Below are 16477 nucleotides of genomic sequence, written 5' to 3'. Positions count from 1 at the left end.
AGAATGGCTTGAACTATTTTACTACTGAAAACTTTACAATGATACATGTGTGACTTGGCGTGTGTGACTCATTCTCTGGTGGGAAGTGGAAGTGTTGGCATGCCAGGCATCTATTATCACAGCTGTGATGCCAAACTAAAATATTTACATGCAGATTAAATACTCGGAGCAGCAGGTGCTGACACGTTCACAGGCACGAAATCACTCACAGCTCGCCAGGTACGTGAGTGAACCAGCCAGTGTGGCGGTCGGTCATTGACCCGATACACTGATGAACGAGAATGTAAGCAACATGACTGAGAACAGGCATTCATTATGAAACTGGGGCGAGAGCTATTCATTCTTTGAATACTACAAACAAGTCACCGTAGAAGCATTGTCATACAGTGTTGTAACTTTTATGAATTATTTTGTTTCACTTTTGTCTCAGCAGGCCTATGATTTCTATTACAAGGTACCACCTGGTTCAGCTTGTGCAGATGGATCCAAAACTGCAAAATATTTACCAGATAACCTAAAATAAAGTCACCAATGTCTATTTTTAATCTTTCTGCAGGTAATCCACACACATTTACTCCTGTAATTCCCAAATCTAACACATGAAACAGTGTGTGTTTGTCCTGAATACCACATTATTTGAGTCATGTTTTGTATAAACTAATTACTGCTTACACATGCATGATTCAGTGGCTTGATTAGAACGGCCTGACAATGACGTTATCTGTAAATCCCTCGCTCTGCAAACAAACAGAAAAAGTTTTGTCCCATCATCAGTACAGATTTGCCCTTTGTAGGACAGAGTAGCAGTTTTGTGTATGTTTGTGTAAAGCTGTGTATGTGTGCAGGTTTTTTTTTTTTAATGTGCATCCCCCAGGGTAGTGGAAATCTGGAAGAGATAAGGGCAGGTTTCCAGATGGGGGAGAAGAAGGCAGGTTAAGTGTTTTCCGCTGATGTCTGCATCAATGAATGAGGATGAAGCATATATATTGAGAGGGGTGATCGTCAGTTTGGACAGAGAAGGCTCTTGAGTATCTGCTCTTAACACGCCACACAGCATCTCAACAGGTGAGACCACATCCTCTCTTATTTCTTTACATCCGTATACTTCAATGCCAGAATGAAAGATTTTCTCTCTTCTAGGTAACGCCTCAACACAAACCATCATGGAAGCTGCCATCTGCACCCTTGTCACCCAGTTCAAGACATACGCCGGGAAAGACGGATCCTCCAGCACCCTGAGCAAAGAGGAATTCACCAACCTGGTGACCTCCCAGCTTCCCAACTATGTCAAGGTACATCTTACAAGTTGCTTTTAACTACTTTTCCTGCTGATATCTGATATCTTCTCGTCTTGAGGACATTCAGAAACCCATTAAGAAAACTGGGGATTATATATATGCACCATTATGGTTTTTGAGGCCTCAGGAGATGTAATCATATTTTTATAAAAGGGTAGGTTCACAATTTTAGGCTTCAGCAGTCTGAGTCAAATCAAGACTATTAGTTACGAAAATATGCACTTGATTTGAGTCATTTGACACTAATTTAGACTGCTGAAACCTCATACTAGCTTCAGATAAACTTCAGGATACATTTTTATACTCAAAACGAGGACTGTAGATTTTGTCCCCTGTTACTTACATTGAAACTACATTAGAAAGGGATCTTTGAATGGCCAGTATGAACAGAAGTAATGATCAGAGCAAGGACAACCTGTTTAAATGATCATATGGGCACCTTACATTTGTTTTAAGACAGACTTGAAAAAATTGTGAACCGATCCTTTGAGACACATTATGGTGGGAATATTAAGTTAACTGTAAACTCCACTGTAACCCTTCAATGAGAAATCTATTCTTGCTTCAACTTAGTTTTGCAGTGAACTTTCTCTAAGTTGAGACCAGTGTCACACTCATCATCATGTGAAAAAATCTACATTATGTTCTGTAAAATATACAATTTATGCTCTGTGTTTAAAAAAAACACAAAATATTTAGTTTTAAGTGATTATGTTCACTTACATACAATTATTATACTGTATTATATCACTTCCAGTTTACTATCACATGTACTTGCTGTGTGTTGGTGTCTGATATACAGTAGCTATGTGTCATATGCTATATGATCAACCACTTAGTGTATACAATGTCAAAATGATGCCTATTTTCCATCTCAAATTAGCAGTATATGATCTCTACTATAAGTCACTGCCTTGAAATTAAAGTTATTCAATAAGGACATGTCGCAGTAGGAAAAACACAAGTGTAAATAATCAAATTAATGATAGTTGAATTCACCTCTGACTGCTTCAGTCTCAGGGTTTTGGTGTTGTGCGTGCTGGCTCACTATCACGCTGTCATGGCTTATTGGGACGCTTGAATACAACGAGGCCATTATTAATCTTACAAGTAACACCTGTGATTTTCCTACTAATGACGAGTCAAAGTGAAAAAGGCCATATTTGCTGTACAACGTTATGAAATGGAGAAAAGCAGACAGATCCATGTTTTTATTTAAATGGTTGTTTAGTTATCAAAATGTGATCCGTTAATTCAAAACATTTAAGTATGACGTACTAAATCTTACATATCTTACATTTCTATACATATCTTAACACAGTGATCCTGAAAAGAGAAAATACTCAAAATATACTCACATATAAAAAATATACTGTACATTTTGTACTTTTAACAACATATATTAAGTAAAGTATTAAGTAAAAATACACATTAAATGTGTATTTTTAAGGGATTTTGTCGTAAGGAACCTTTGTGTGACTGTAAACAACTTCATTCTTCATCTGTATTTACTACTACACTCAACCAATAGGTGGCAGGACAGTCTTGCAGAGTTGTAGTTGTTGCAGCCCACTGAGAGCTTGTAATGATCAGGGTGTCTTCTCTGTGATCACCTACAGAATGCCAGCGACCCTGCATCGATCGACCAGCTCATGGGCTCTCTGGATGAAAACAACGATGGGGAGCTGACCTTCTCCGAGTTCTGGCAGCTGATTGGAAAACTGGCGAGCAAGCAGGGTGGCTTCGGCCAGTAGAGCTCTGCTTCTTCAGGCTTTTGAGCAGATTGTGTAACATCAATCAACTCAATCGAGCTGTCCAACTGTAAATTCAAAGGCACTTGAATTCTTTTTAGCACTCCACCAATGCCACATATGTAATTCTTTAGTTAGCCATTTGTCGAATGCTGGGAACTTTGAATTAAAGGCTTCGCTGTCTTGAACCCTCAGCCACCAACACTCTGTCTCTTGTCATTCATTCACTGCATGTCCACATTTTAGCAGGAGTGTGCAGCCTTGATTTAGGGTCCTGTAATCCTTCTGCTTCCACAACTACACCATGCAGACCATATCTTGTTCCACAGAGCTTCATAATGCCTGTACAAAGCTGCCTGTCCGAGCGTTAAGCCGCTGAGATGGAAAAGCAAAGCCTGGTCTTCACTGTCTGTCAATGAGCCTATAATGGGAATACATGTTCACCAAATGCATCCCATTATGTTTGTGAAGACTTATTTTGGGGCTTTGTAGTTGAATTACATTATGCTTGTTTAGCAGATAAATATGTTATAGTTATAATATTATGGTAATTTTGTGTTAATTCTGATGTCTAGACAGAGTTATGCGTGTTGGCTGGATCAGCAGCAGTTTTGTTTTAATTTTTGTGAGAGAGAGAAAAAAAGGTGCTGCTCACTGTTTCAGAAAATCTTTCAACAGATAAGAAAATGTGACCTTTGTATCCAAATTACACAGGTTAAGGTGCCAGTGAAGGGGGAGTGATGACGGGCAAATGAGTCAGCAGCAACAAAGAAAGGGAGAAAATGAGCAGCAGAGTACCCATCTAGTGTGGCCACAGGCCTGTGTGGACGACTCTGTATAGAGGAGTCCAATCACCGGGTCATCTGAAAGTGGAGGCTTGTGTCTCATTTATCCAGAAAAAGAAGCACCCATAGTAAGATTTAATCTTCAGAGGGAATTTAAAAAAAAAAAAAAACTTGAAAGCCTTGACAAGAATCTGGCAAGACTGCTTTTACTGCTTGCACCACTTTCCTGGAGTCATTTCTTATTATTGTAAATGTCAGTTGGGAAAAGATTGAGCCTCTATCATTGCAAAATCTGTCTGTCTTCAAAAATATGATTCTGTTTATGTCTATTACTTTTGATGGTGGAAAACTGTGTGTCCCATTAATACATCTCTTTGTTGTTGGCAACAACCACAGGGACATACAGATGTGTAAAACAACTCCTCTATAAAAAGGATTGTAAAACACTGAATGATAATTTCAGTTACAAAGTTTTACCCTTAGAGACTCTATATTGGCATTTCAATAGTTGAAATACTTTTGAAAGCGACTGAGCCTTGTGCGGATGAAGTAATCCCACCCGCCCTGTCTCCTCGTCCCTGCAGATGAAGCCGCTCCAAGCCACAAGCCTGGCTAGTTGGCGTGAAACTGTGCAAATCACACATGACGCGAAACAGCTGGCCCATGAGCCAAAGATAATTCCAATAAAAACGAAGTAGAAGTGTTTTGATACACTTTTACTCCCTTCTCCTGCGCTCTTCCACATTCCCTATTCTCCCTCTCACTCTTCCAGGTACACGCCCTTTGACTTGTCAGGGGGAAAAGTTTTAAGGAAAGAAAAAAAAAACCTAAATCACGGAAGAGATTCTGCAGTCCTACTAGTTTGGCAAGTTCTCTGGGCTCAAAGCAGCGTAGAAAGGCGGAGAAGAGGGCAGAAACTCAAATTTGCGCACATTTATACACTTCTCCTGTCCCGCAGACGATATACGGTGAGTTGAATGTGTCTTTCTGGATTCTTACACGTTTCTCCTCCGTATAAGCAATGTATTTGCTCATCGTTTTTGCCACGTTTCGTTATACTCTTGCAAGAGCCATCCCATGAAACTTGGCCGCCGTCTGATTGCAGGACGTTTTCAATGACTGCAGTTCTCAGAAGTTTTTAGGCTCACGTTGCACTTTTATGAAAGAGTAAATGATAATAGTTAGTAGCTCGTATGTGTTTTTATTTACGTTTACTTTTACGGTTTTGTCGGCCTTCTTTGATTGCCATATGCTCTCCCCTTCTCTCTATCTTTCTCTCTGCTCGGAAAGATATTTGATATTTTGATGTAGATCAGTTGTCAAGTTGTCGATCAAATGCATCCAGCCCATCAAAAATTGAAATGACTTGAGGTGACAGAGAGTTGAGTTTAAACATAGTATATCAAGTGGACACGCGTATCGCGCGTAAAAACCCATTTTTTTGCGCAAAATCAACATTTTGCGCACAATATGCTTTCTATAAAGAGGCCCACAAGAGTGACAAATTGGCTATATGTGTGGATTTTTTTGAGGGGGGGAGGAGAGGGGGCTGTGTTGCTTATGACAACCTCTTAAAATTCTGTTTTTCAATATTTGAACTAGGATGTGGTGTTAATGATTAAGTTTGACAGATCTGGTGCTTGTTAATAATGTTGTGCTCACGTTTGAACGTTCACTCGTGTGTATTTCCAAGCATATCTGAGGATTTAGAAGAAAGACAGCCGCGGTACGTCTGCTGCCTGCAATTTACAGCCACAACCTAACTTGTTCCTCTGTTAATATTTTATGCCACACGAGCGGTAGTATTGTCATTACTCTGCGCACATACCGTATCACATTCGCCCATTTGGAAACGCAACACTCCATCTCCTTTTGGGCTCTTGGGGGAAACGGGAAACCTCTGGTTGTAGGCCTGTATATTTAATTATTTGCGCAGTTGTTTTGGGGCCTTTTAAGAAAAATACCTGGGATTAGTTTGTCCTCTGAGTGGGACAAGATGAAGCTCTGACGTGGGCCGGGTGATGCAAGCCTCGAATTCATTTGTCGAAATTGGGGCACGTGTTTGGACTGTGTCCAAGCAGGCAACAACCATAAGACAGGCCACTTGGTAAATAATGAATGTGAGAATAGACAGAATTGTCAATCCAATAATAGAAGAAATGTCGTTGCTGTTTATTTTTGGTTAGGACGCACAGGAGAGCAAGTTAAGGCGCTGGTGTGTTCAGGCTTCAGAGGGTGTGTCACCGGTGCAGGAAGAAGTCCCCTAAGGTTCCTACATAGGGATCTGTGTGTAGCATATGACAAAAACTGACAAAAATAGACAGAAAGTTAAAAAGTAGCGTCAATCTAACATTTATACAGCTTAATTGCTTACTTATTACATTATTACCCTTGTTCAGTGATAGCTGCATTGCCAATCTGATGAGATAGGCTCACTCTGCATGCAAACTTGTGGAGTAGTTCTCATGTGGTGGCAGAGTGCGTCAGAGCAGGACACTTAGAGATCAGTAGGTCAATGAGTAAAATCTGAAAGGGGTCTTGTGAAATTTTAGATTTTAATGGCCCTATGCTACAGTGTCATGGCTCTCTAATTGGCCGTGGCTTGTGGTGACTGCTGCAGAGAAAATGCACGGTTGGAGGGTGCTTGAGTGTGACACGTACTTCAGTAACTGAGATACTAATTTGCTGTCTACAAATGACCACTCAGCGGACATGAGCAAGGCGGCGTCCTGTTGAAACCAGGAGCCGTTGCAGTGTTGTTTGCTCTGCTGCATTTGAATACTGAAGCTGACAGACTTGTACAGTTGCTTTGAACATATCCTCTCATAGCTTTGGGGCAAACTAGCTCGGAGTTGGCCTGTAAATTCCTGTCTAAGTGATCTCCACAGACAGCAATGAATGGAATTCCTGTAAGGATGTGTCACCTACTGGCATGTTTTACATTTTGAGCAATGTTGTAAAACAAAGGTGGTGAATTATCTTTAGATCTGTCCAGACCTACATTTATGATTGCATCTACCGGATATATAAGTCACCTACTGATACTCAAATAATGATGCAAGCTTTTAATGAAAGGAAATCAGCTGCTGTTCAGTATCGAGCCTCACTGTCAAATACATCCGGATGCGTGTATCTGTGTGTGGAACAGTGTGAAGGCAGTGGCTTGAGGAGAAGAAAAGGCCAGAGAGGGCGGATGAGACAGTGGCAGGCAAAGGAAGAGAGAGTGGCACCGTAAAAGAGATAGGCAGCTGGTGAGAGAGAAAGAAAGAGAAAGAGAGAGAGATAGACAAGAGCAGACAGGGACTAGGTAATCCCTTAGGTAATCTGAAGCCTAGTCCCCTCGGTAGCTTCAGTAGATCAGATGACCTATCAAAGATCAGAACTTCCATTGTGCATCGCAGCTTGTCTCTCAATCAGACTCCCTCTCACCCTCTCCGCTTATCTCACGTCACTGTCCCTCCCTTAATGCGGCTCCAGACTCAACACCTGAAACGAAAGGCCTTGCAGGGACATGGAGGAGATCCACTGTTTCATTTTCCACTGGATGTGCCCTTCACTTGAATGCTTTTCCAATCAGACTATCCTGAAGTTTCCTCCCTTACAGCACGCAATAACAGCGACAAGTTTAATCACTATCTATCTATCTATCTATCTATCTATCTATCTATCTATCTATCTATCTATCTATCTCACACCACTCTTTTGACCTTCTGACCTCTCTCTTTTCCCAGAAAGAGGAGTCATGGAGGCAGCCATTCAGACCGTGGTGAAGGTCTTCCTGAAGTCAACCAAGGGAAAGGAGAGTCTAGGACCAAAAGAGTTCCAGGGCCTCGTCAAGAGCCAGCTCAGCAACATCCTGTCGGTTAGGAAATCTTCATTGACCTTTTCTGATATATTACCAACACTTGCATTATGTAACTACCTCACAGAAGGGACACAGTAGTCTTGTGTTAGCACTGGCCCAGTCTTAAACGTGACCATTGGTGGTGTAATATGTGAATACGCAAAGTGATCTGATATGATAGAATGACATACATCAGCATTATAATGTAAGTAGAGCCACCGATGGAGTATCATTTACAAATCGTGTCTGGTGATGTCACCAGTAAGAGTCCAGGTAGAAATACAGTGCACTCGTCATCATGCTTGATTGTCTCATGGTTCTGTGTGCCCACCCAGGACACAGAGAGCAAGGAGGCGGTCAACAACATGGGCCAGGGACTGGATGCTAACAAAGATGGCAAGGTTGGCTTTGAGGAGTACATGAAGCTGGTCGGCTACCTGGCAGTCTCGCTCAGCGAGCAGCGTGTCCTTGCCAAAGAAGAGGAGCCTGCCCAAAACTCTGCATCCGGACAAGTGGCACAAAGCGTCCCGGACAAAGAGGAGGAGAAGCCAGAGGCAAACGCAGAGGCAAAGGAGGAAGCAAAGCCAGAGGTGAAGGAAGAGGCGAAGGCAGAAGCAACTGCAGAAGTAAAGATAGAACCAAAAGCAGACGGAAATGTAGATATTAAGGTTGAAGCAAAGGCAGAAGGAGAGACGCAGCCCGAAGCAGCAAAGGAGGAGGAGAAGCCAGTGGCGGTAGTGGAAGCAGCGGCAGATGCGGCTGGAGTGGCGGTGGAAGAGGCAGTGAAAGAGGTGGAGAAGGTGGAGGAGACAGAAAAGGTGGAGGAAGCTACGAAGGAGGCGGCTGCAGCTGGGGAGGAAGATGGGGAAAAGAAGACAGAGGAGGCAACCTCATAGGGGACAATCCATTCCTCTATCTGAATCACACTACACGCTTACATTCAACACTACATAAAACACAGCATTAACATTGCTAAAAATAAGTTGGTAAGCCACTAAAGATTTTTTTTTCCAAGTACTCACAACTTTGAAATACAAAATATCGGTAAAAGTACAAACATTACAAACCCAGCTCTGAAGAAACCCCATTCCTCCTATATGATAAATAATACATGTACATGACATTAGAGTTATTACTTTGTACTACTACTTACCACTATGTTCATATGTACAGCATGTGCATCCCACTATATAGCACATTTACCTCATTATGATAATACTATGATAGCATGCAGATGCTCATTATCATGTGCATGCCGTATCCCTGTGAAAACCTTACTGCAAAGTATGATTCCCCTGCTGCAGCACACTGACACACATGACCTCATTGTCACTGTATGTTAACACACCACTGCAGACAAGGTGTTCAGTTTAAATCCCGTCCTCTACCCACTTTTGCCTCTGTCTGGGTCTTTTCTTCTACAGCTGTGCCATGCATCTGCAGTATACACCTTACTGAGCGCTAATGGCTTAAAGGAATAGTTTGACATTTTGGGAAATTTGTTTATTAGCTTTCTTAACAAGACTTAAAGACTCTCACATGTGTCAGTTGAATATGATGCTGCACCCGGTAGCCTGTTAGCTTAGCTTAGTATAAAGACTGGAAACCGGGCAAAACAGCTAGTTTGGCTCTGTCTGAAGGTAACAATGTCACTAATTATCTCATTATATCTTGTTGTTTACTCTTTTGTATAGATGTTGAATGTTGAACTATTCCTTTAATGGTTGCATGAAAATCCTGTCCATAACACTAGCTACATCAGTTAACATATTTTCCCCTTTCAACTCACAATGCTCTGGAGCTGATTTGGCATGACAATAAACAAATTGTTTTGCTGAGGTGTTGCATTACTGACGCTCATCTTTAATTGTGTACTTTCTGCCCCATCACACCCTCCCCTCCTCATCTTTCTAGTCTACAGTGTGGGCTCTCTGTCTCTCTTTTTCCCAGAAAGGTTCACTTCAACTGGAACCTGCCACATATATTTTCTTCACTCATAGTCAGCCATTGAATAGGAACTGGAAGATCAGGTGTGGCCCTTGGCTAAATAATTAAGATTCAAGGATGGAATTCATACCAAATGACCCTTATGGTCAAAGGGGGAGCCAAAAATAGTCCCATGGAAGTGGGCTGGGGAGAGACAAGTGCTGAGCCAGTCAGAGAACGTGTTTGTGCAACCAAATCCACTTGGATTAGAACGGGTGGAGAAGAACAAGATGTCAAGAAAATCAAGAAACACATAACAAGTGTTGCTTGGCGGCTGTTTTTATCTCATGTACTTTATGATACAATTATGCTTTTATTGCGTCTGCCAAAAGATGGCATTTAAATAGTCAGATTCTTTTCATTGAACCATAAAGATGCTGGATAGTAAAGTATATGAAGGGACTGGATAGTGGTGGAGCAGCAATGAAAAGGCCTGAGCAGAAACTTGACTTTTGTTTCAGACGATCTCTTTAAAATTTGCTCATTGTTTTGCTTGTTTTCCGCTGGTTCTAACACCAGTTGTTCAGGTTTGCACATTTGTTTGCCGGTCACACCTAGTTTTAAAGACCCTGTTTGACCTGCAACTGGATCTTTGATTCCCCGGCATTGGGAAACTGCTGGATAAGGTATTTGATGGTTAACACACCCTGGGACACAAACAATAAGATGAAAGTAATCCCGGGCTGCAGTGATCCTGCCCATCAGACAAGGTGGTAGTGTCAGAGGGATTGTTTTATTGTCAGAGGTTGAAGAACTGAGCCATCAATATGAATCTATGTGGTGTGATCTTTTACAACAGGCTAATACATAAAGACATTGCATGCTATCAGAAACGTATTTGCTAGATATTGCCATTGTATCATTGTATTACCATTATTATTGTGGCCATTATTTAAGTTCTACATGGCCTTGAATTTTTGCTACCACTTTATATTTAACTCTTCCTTTGGACCACTATGGAGATCACTTGAAAAACTTAGTTCTTTGTCACATTATATGCAATTTGTTAATTACAATTTCATGATCTGTAAATTGTCTGGCCATCAATAATGCAGCCATGAGAAAATGGCTCGTGTTGCAAGCCTGCTAAGTTATAGGTCTAACTGGCCGGCCGGCCACATAGTGCTTTAGTCACATTCTGGGCACATTACCAAATGTGCACCTTATGCACCGAAACAGCACCTGGCACTTGAAACAGCTCAGCAGCAAAATGGGCAAGACAAATAAACCTGAGTCATGTGGTCACCCTGCCCCACTGCGACACTCCCATTGTAAATACTCATTTACACTTTCTGCTCAGCCTTTATACTCGTAGTGCTACATTTCCTGCATGGGCTATGGTGACTAACAACCTTATTGGACATTAGGGGCTATTTAGACTATTTTATTATTGCTTTTATTATATTCTTTTTTATATATATCAAAATACTTCTCGTATCAAGGTACTTTCTGTAACTAATGGTAACATATCACTCTCTTGCACCATCTACAGCTAGCTCTCTGTTCAACATGTACATAGGCCTGAGGCACTTGCATCTTGTATATACATATATATATACTGGAAAGCTGCATAGCTTATTTGCTGTCCCCCATAGGCCAGGCATGTTTAAACACGCTGCAGTTTTTTTAATCACTCCTCTCTGCTTTCTATGATCTCAAAATAATGATAAGAAGAAACTGGATCAATGAAAATTCACTTCAAGAGGCATGTTTTAAATGTACTTGACTTGCACTACCAACTGATTGCTGGAATTTGCAGTAAACACACTTGGGTCAAACATTATCTGGGAATAATTTTATTTGTATTTTAACCTATTTGGATTATCAGGTGGACACAGTGAGTTATAAGGGCTTTTTTTCAGAGAGGTTGAACCGTCTGAACCGGCAGTAATGTTACTCTCCCATAGTGTAAACTCCACCCAACCCTAACTCCTTGTAGATTAAAAACATGCTGGAACGTAACGCGGCAGATTTGCAACAGGGAGTGTTTACAGCCAGATTATCGTTGCCACACAATGAGTCTCATTCATTCAGAGACACATAGATAAAGAGAATCCTCCAAGTGTACATACAAGTATATGGAGATTCTTTTTTAAGGCTCATTGGGTCAAATTGTTATGCGATTATGGGACCATTCCCAGGGTATTGCGCAGGCTTGTGTCATTGTGTGTTGATGTACTCTGTTTATTTCCTGCCAAGTACTAGAGGGTGTGTGTGAGTTTAGCAATCGGACTCATTTCAGTCCACTGTCATCTCCAGGAAACTCCGCTATTTCAACTTCATATGTAATAGCTGTATCATTTTTTTTGCTTAATCTATGCAACATGTGTAATGGCTAATATTGAATAAAACTGTGACAACGTATTTTTGTTTGTGGCCGTGTGTGTGTGTGTGTGTTTATCTGCTTGCAAGCATGTGAGTGAGTTGTATGGATGTGATGGAGAGAGGAAGGTTGTGAAACAGAAGCAGGTATGTAAGCGGGTATAGGTGTTTTGGGGGGAGGAGGAGGAGGAGGAGGAATTGGGACAGGTGATATTTAAGCCACTGGCAAACTCTCTCCCCATCCATCTCTGCCTTGGCTCTGTCCCCTGCACCTCTTCAAAGACAAAGGAGGCCCTCCATCAACACTCAGGTAAGACAGACAACTTGGAGGGGTTGCTTCATTGTACTTTCTCCTCTGTATCTGATGGTTTTCTTGTAGAGTAATAAAGTATTTTATTTGCCTTTATCAAAAACCTTCGGAGAATTAAGAGCAGCGGGTAGTGGACACTCATCTGAAGACCTGCGAACAAAACTGTCGGCGTCATTTGAAGATTTTTGTTTGATGTGCAAGCTCTGAAAAGAGCATGACAGGAAAATTATACTTCAATGAAATATGGAAATAAGTGTTTAAAGCAGTGTTAAGAAATAACAAAAGCTGGCATTGATGTATGATCATGTATGATAAATGCATGACTTGCAACTAATAGCAGGTATGGATAAACAGATCAGTTAGTACATATTTTATTCTGCTCTGTGAAATTGACTCAGCCTGCTTTTTTGGACCATGTTTTTAACTTAATACGTCACTCAACGTGGATATTACTCCTTCATTAACATTACATAGTGCATATGCATTATTACCATACTCAATATTGTGTTACTGATAGCATTTTTCGTCTCCATGGTTTCCTATTGTATTGTGTCAGTCACTGAGACAGATGACCCCTATAGATTTTCCAACTAGCCAGCTTTGGTGTCCACTCGCCTGCTCTTTTGTCCCTGCTGACTACAACTCTGACCTCTCCAGTACAATGCTCACGCAGCATGATGGCAGGCAATAACCGATGACTGACATTAGCATCCCGGTCTCCTTTTGTAATAGCTGTAATAGTTAATAAATCATGCACAGGAAGATTGATAGGTTGATTGTCACCCTCAGTATTGTGTGCAATATGGATTAGACTAAATATAGATTCTTAGATTCTATTTTTGTCATGAAAAGACCCTAAACTGTTAACTTTGATTGAAAGTTGGGTGACTGACTGAGTGTGGAAGTGAATGAATGACCTTATCTGTATGCACAGTATATTTGCACAAGGCAGTGTATACACTGATACCTCAGGCTCTGAAAGTGATTACCAGATGAATTTTGTGTCGGCTGTTACATGACATGTTTTACATTGAAACCCCTTTTTACTGACACTGTATTGACAATTGTTACATGCATTACCAATTCAGCTTACAATAGCGATTACCTAAGGACAAAAGTAACTACTTTTTTTATATGCAGCACAAGGTGACATGAAGTGTGCTTTTCTTTTTTTTTTTTTTACACATTAAGAGAAAAAGTCTTTAACACTCAAACTCTGCATCGTTGACAGTGACTTATCTGTGTCTGTGTGTGCACAGTCTCCCCTACGCGCCCAGCACAAGAAGCTCCAAGATGCCGGACACAATGTGTGTAAGATTGTTCGAAAGCCTTTCCAAAGTATTTTCCATCTTTCCATCCAAACATCTGAAATGTAAAACCCAGTAAAGTCACGCACACACACACAGTGACCAGAATACTTAAATTAGGGTCAGTAGTAGCTTCTGCACTACACACAGAGCATTATTAGACCCCTAGAAATGGGGAAAACCCCTCTGCTTTGGTTTCCTTCACTCTATCATTTTGTCTTGGTGGTGGCTTCACCCTTGATTGCTATGTGACCGCACATGCAGCTGGGGCTGGAGCGGGCATTTTGTGGCAGATTCTGACCTTTTTGACCTGATACCCTTTCCAGCATGTCCAAGGAGCCCAGTTCCAACCTGGAGAGTGCCATGCAGATGCTCATAAAAACCTTCCACAAGTACTCAGGGAAGGAAGGCGACAAGTACACACTGAGCAGGGGTGAACTGAAGGAGCTGCTACTAGAGGAGCTGGGAAGCTACTTAGGGGTAAGAGAAGTATGCGGCTGTACGCTGACACACTTGCAAATATGCATTGATACTCTGACACACAAGTGAAGGTATGCACTCACATACTCTGACTCACAAGTACAGGCAGGCCTGTGCAGTGATGTATGCCCACACACACACACACGAAACAGAGCACACATTCTTAACTCTCTCTCTTTTTCTCTGTGTTCCCCCACTGACAGAACTCCAAAGATAATGAAGCAGTTGAGAAGGTGATGAACGACTTGGACGCCAACAACGATGGGGAGGTGGACTTCACTGAGTTCATCATCCTGATGGGCGCCCTCACAGTCGCCTGCAATGACTTCTTCCTGGAGTTCAAAACAGATGAGAAACCAAAAGACAGCGAGACGGCAGAGAAGAAAGATTGAGTCAGTTAGAGAGAGAGCGAGGGGAGAAAAGTGGGAGGGAGAGGAGGAAAGAGGGAGAAGAAGAGGAGGAGGGGAAAAGAGCTGTAAATCAAGAAAGATAGGGGACAGAGTTGCAATGGATTTTTGATCTTATGCAATTTGTAAATACTACAAGTACAACATGTGATTGCGTGGCTGAGGGAAGTGGTCCAGCAGATAGTTTGTGGGTTCACAGAACATGGGGAATTCAGCAGGAGTAGTTTTTTTCCCCCTTCTGCAACAGTTTTTCATACCACAGCATATCCGGAGCTAGTTGCACTGTTCTCCGAGCAGTGAGTGACTTAACGTATAGTAGAGGTTTTATCTCAACTTCAACTTTCAACTCAAATTAGGCAGATTGGGCTGTTTCTTATAAGTTCTGAATATGGCACTGAAGAGAAAAGAAGTTAAGGTTTTTGCAGAATGCATTTCTTGCACATGAATAATTTGTGAACATATATTAAGTTACAGATTATCATATTATTGTACTGTATGTACTCAGTGTTGAATAATAGAATATGATTTATCCCCTTTCTTGCGCCTATTTTGTAATCTTTTTTTGGTAATAACCAGTGCATTCTTCAAAATATTAAACATGGCATTTAACCAACTATCAAGTGTTGTCTGTTCAGTTTAGCACAATTCAAAATCCTTCATACAACACAAGTGTTCGTCCACATGTAAAGCATGAATCGCCGCACCTGGAAATCAAGTTGAATGGTGCAAGGAGAAACAATGTCAGCAAACTGTGAGTGTGTGTCGGCGTGTAAGCGGCTGTGTCTCTCCATGTGTCTGTTTGTGTGTGTGTGTGTGTGTATTGGGGATTCCCACAGAGTAAACTGCTCCAGCTCACACATCCTGCCAACAATATCCTGCAAGTCTTGTTCCACTAGATATAAGCTGACCCAGATGTTTGACTTGGATCTGCATGGAAAACTTCTTCAAAAGAGAGTCAGAGGGAAGAGAGAAAGAGCAAAAGAAAGAAAGAAAGAAAGAGAGAGAGAGAGAGAGAGAGAGAGAGGGTGTGAGGGAAGATAAAGAGTGTTTATGTGAGTCTGTATGTCTCTGTGTGTTTGTGAATAAAGGAAAGACAGCGAAGGCAGGGAATGAATCCAATTTATGGACTACATCAGTCAAGTATGTAGCTTGGAAAGCAGTGGTATAATCACAGAGGAATGCTCAAGTTGCTGTGACTGTGAGCACACTTAATGTCCTTCAGTGTCTCTCTCACACACACAGATCAGTAAATCAACACCTCATTGGCTTTTACAACTGCTCGTCAGCTTTAAAATATGACCGAGGAAGAAATGCTGAGCGGCTCAATCACAGATCCTCTTCTTCACTTCTGGGTGTAATCGTGCTTGAACACTGATGAGCTTAAATGGCTCCTCTTCTTACCTTCAGCAATATTAAGAAACTGACTCCAGGTCAGCCATCATCCATGGGCGGGGTTCAGCCTATCTGCTTTAACTCCTTGGCCTCCACAGTGTTCTCCAAAGGCGTCCTCTGATTGGGTGGTTTGAATATTTGAGCTCTACATGTACAGCCTGCAGATAGGTAACGACTCAAAACAATAGCGTCAGTGTTTGTTAACTCTGTTGTAGCCTGAAGGGAAGCAAACAACCTGTTATGTCAGTTATCAGCCTACTTTCTCATTCCAAAGGACCAATAAATCAATTGTTTTCATGAGGGACAAAGGAGGTAGAAAAAATAATAAAAAAAAATAGTGGAGGAATGGAGGAATGTGTAAGGTGGCCAATTAGCTTTATTTGTCACATATAAAATGTGAGTTTTCAAGGCAACATGAGGCAACAAATAGCACCAAAGAAGTCAAATAGTCTGTTCCCTATAGCTTCAGGTGTGTTGGCTAAAAAAAGGAAATTATTTAATATGCTAAGGGGAAGAGTACTCTCAGCAGAATGTACTTCTAGTATCAAAAGTATTTTACATTCTGCAGAAAAATAGACCCAGTGGGTAAAAGTTT

The 16477-nt window shown here is 41.4% G+C and overlaps 3 protein-coding genes across 3 annotated transcripts; all 3 read left to right on the top strand.

Moving 5' to 3' along the window:
• Positions 1–3: 3 nt before the first annotated feature.
• s100a11 (S100 calcium binding protein A11) lies at positions 4–3253 on the top strand. The gene is made up of 3 exons (XM_044335651.1): positions 4–1065; positions 1141–1292; positions 2918–3253. The coding sequence occupies exons 2-3, from the start codon at positions 1164–1166 to the stop codon at positions 3050–3052; spliced, it is 264 nt and encodes an 87-aa protein (XP_044191586.1). The 5' UTR covers positions 4–1065; positions 1141–1163; the 3' UTR covers positions 3053–3253.
• A 1252-nt stretch (positions 3254–4505) lies between these two features.
• Positions 4506–12028, top strand: s100u (S100 calcium binding protein U). The gene is made up of 3 exons (XM_044335649.1): positions 4506–4802; positions 7566–7696; positions 8014–12028. The coding sequence occupies exons 2-3, from the start codon at positions 7577–7579 to the stop codon at positions 8572–8574; spliced, it is 681 nt and encodes a 226-aa protein (XP_044191584.1). The 5' UTR covers positions 4506–4802; positions 7566–7576; the 3' UTR covers positions 8575–12028.
• A 96-nt stretch (positions 12029–12124) lies between these two features.
• s100s (S100 calcium binding protein S) lies at positions 12125–15064 on the top strand. Its single transcript, XM_044335650.1, has 4 exons — positions 12125–12296; positions 13556–13603; positions 13930–14083; positions 14287–15064. The coding sequence occupies exons 2-4, from the start codon at positions 13590–13592 to the stop codon at positions 14473–14475; spliced, it is 357 nt and encodes a 118-aa protein (XP_044191585.1). The 5' UTR covers positions 12125–12296; positions 13556–13589; the 3' UTR covers positions 14476–15064.
• The last annotated feature ends 1413 nt before the right edge of the window (positions 15065–16477 follow it).

This window comes from Thunnus albacares, chromosome 19 (genome assembly GCF_914725855.1).
Source record: "Thunnus albacares chromosome 19, fThuAlb1.1, whole genome shotgun sequence".
Classification (NCBI taxonomy): domain Eukaryota; kingdom Metazoa; phylum Chordata; class Actinopteri; order Scombriformes; family Scombridae; genus Thunnus; species Thunnus albacares.
This window is presented reverse-complemented; position numbering and strand designations above follow the sequence as displayed.

Coding starts and splice junctions, on each gene's coding strand:
- s100s (XM_044335650.1), top strand. Junction 14,084..14,286: donor AGCTGGGAAGCTACTTAGGG/GTAAGAGAAGTA, acceptor CCCCACTGACAG/AACTCCAAAGATAATGAAGC.
- s100u (XM_044335649.1), top strand. CDS start 7,577: ATGGAGGCAGCCATTCAGACCGTGGTGAAGGTCTTCCTGAAGTCAACC. Junction 7,697..8,013: donor AGCTCAGCAACATCCTGTCG/GTTAGGAAATCT, acceptor GTGCCCACCCAG/GACACAGAGAGCAAGGAGGC.
- s100a11 (XM_044335651.1), top strand. CDS start 1,164: ATGGAAGCTGCCATCTGCACCCTTGTCACCCAGTTCAAGACATACGCC. Junction 1,293..2,917: donor AGCTTCCCAACTATGTCAAG/GTACATCTTACA, acceptor GATCACCTACAG/AATGCCAGCGACCCTGCATC.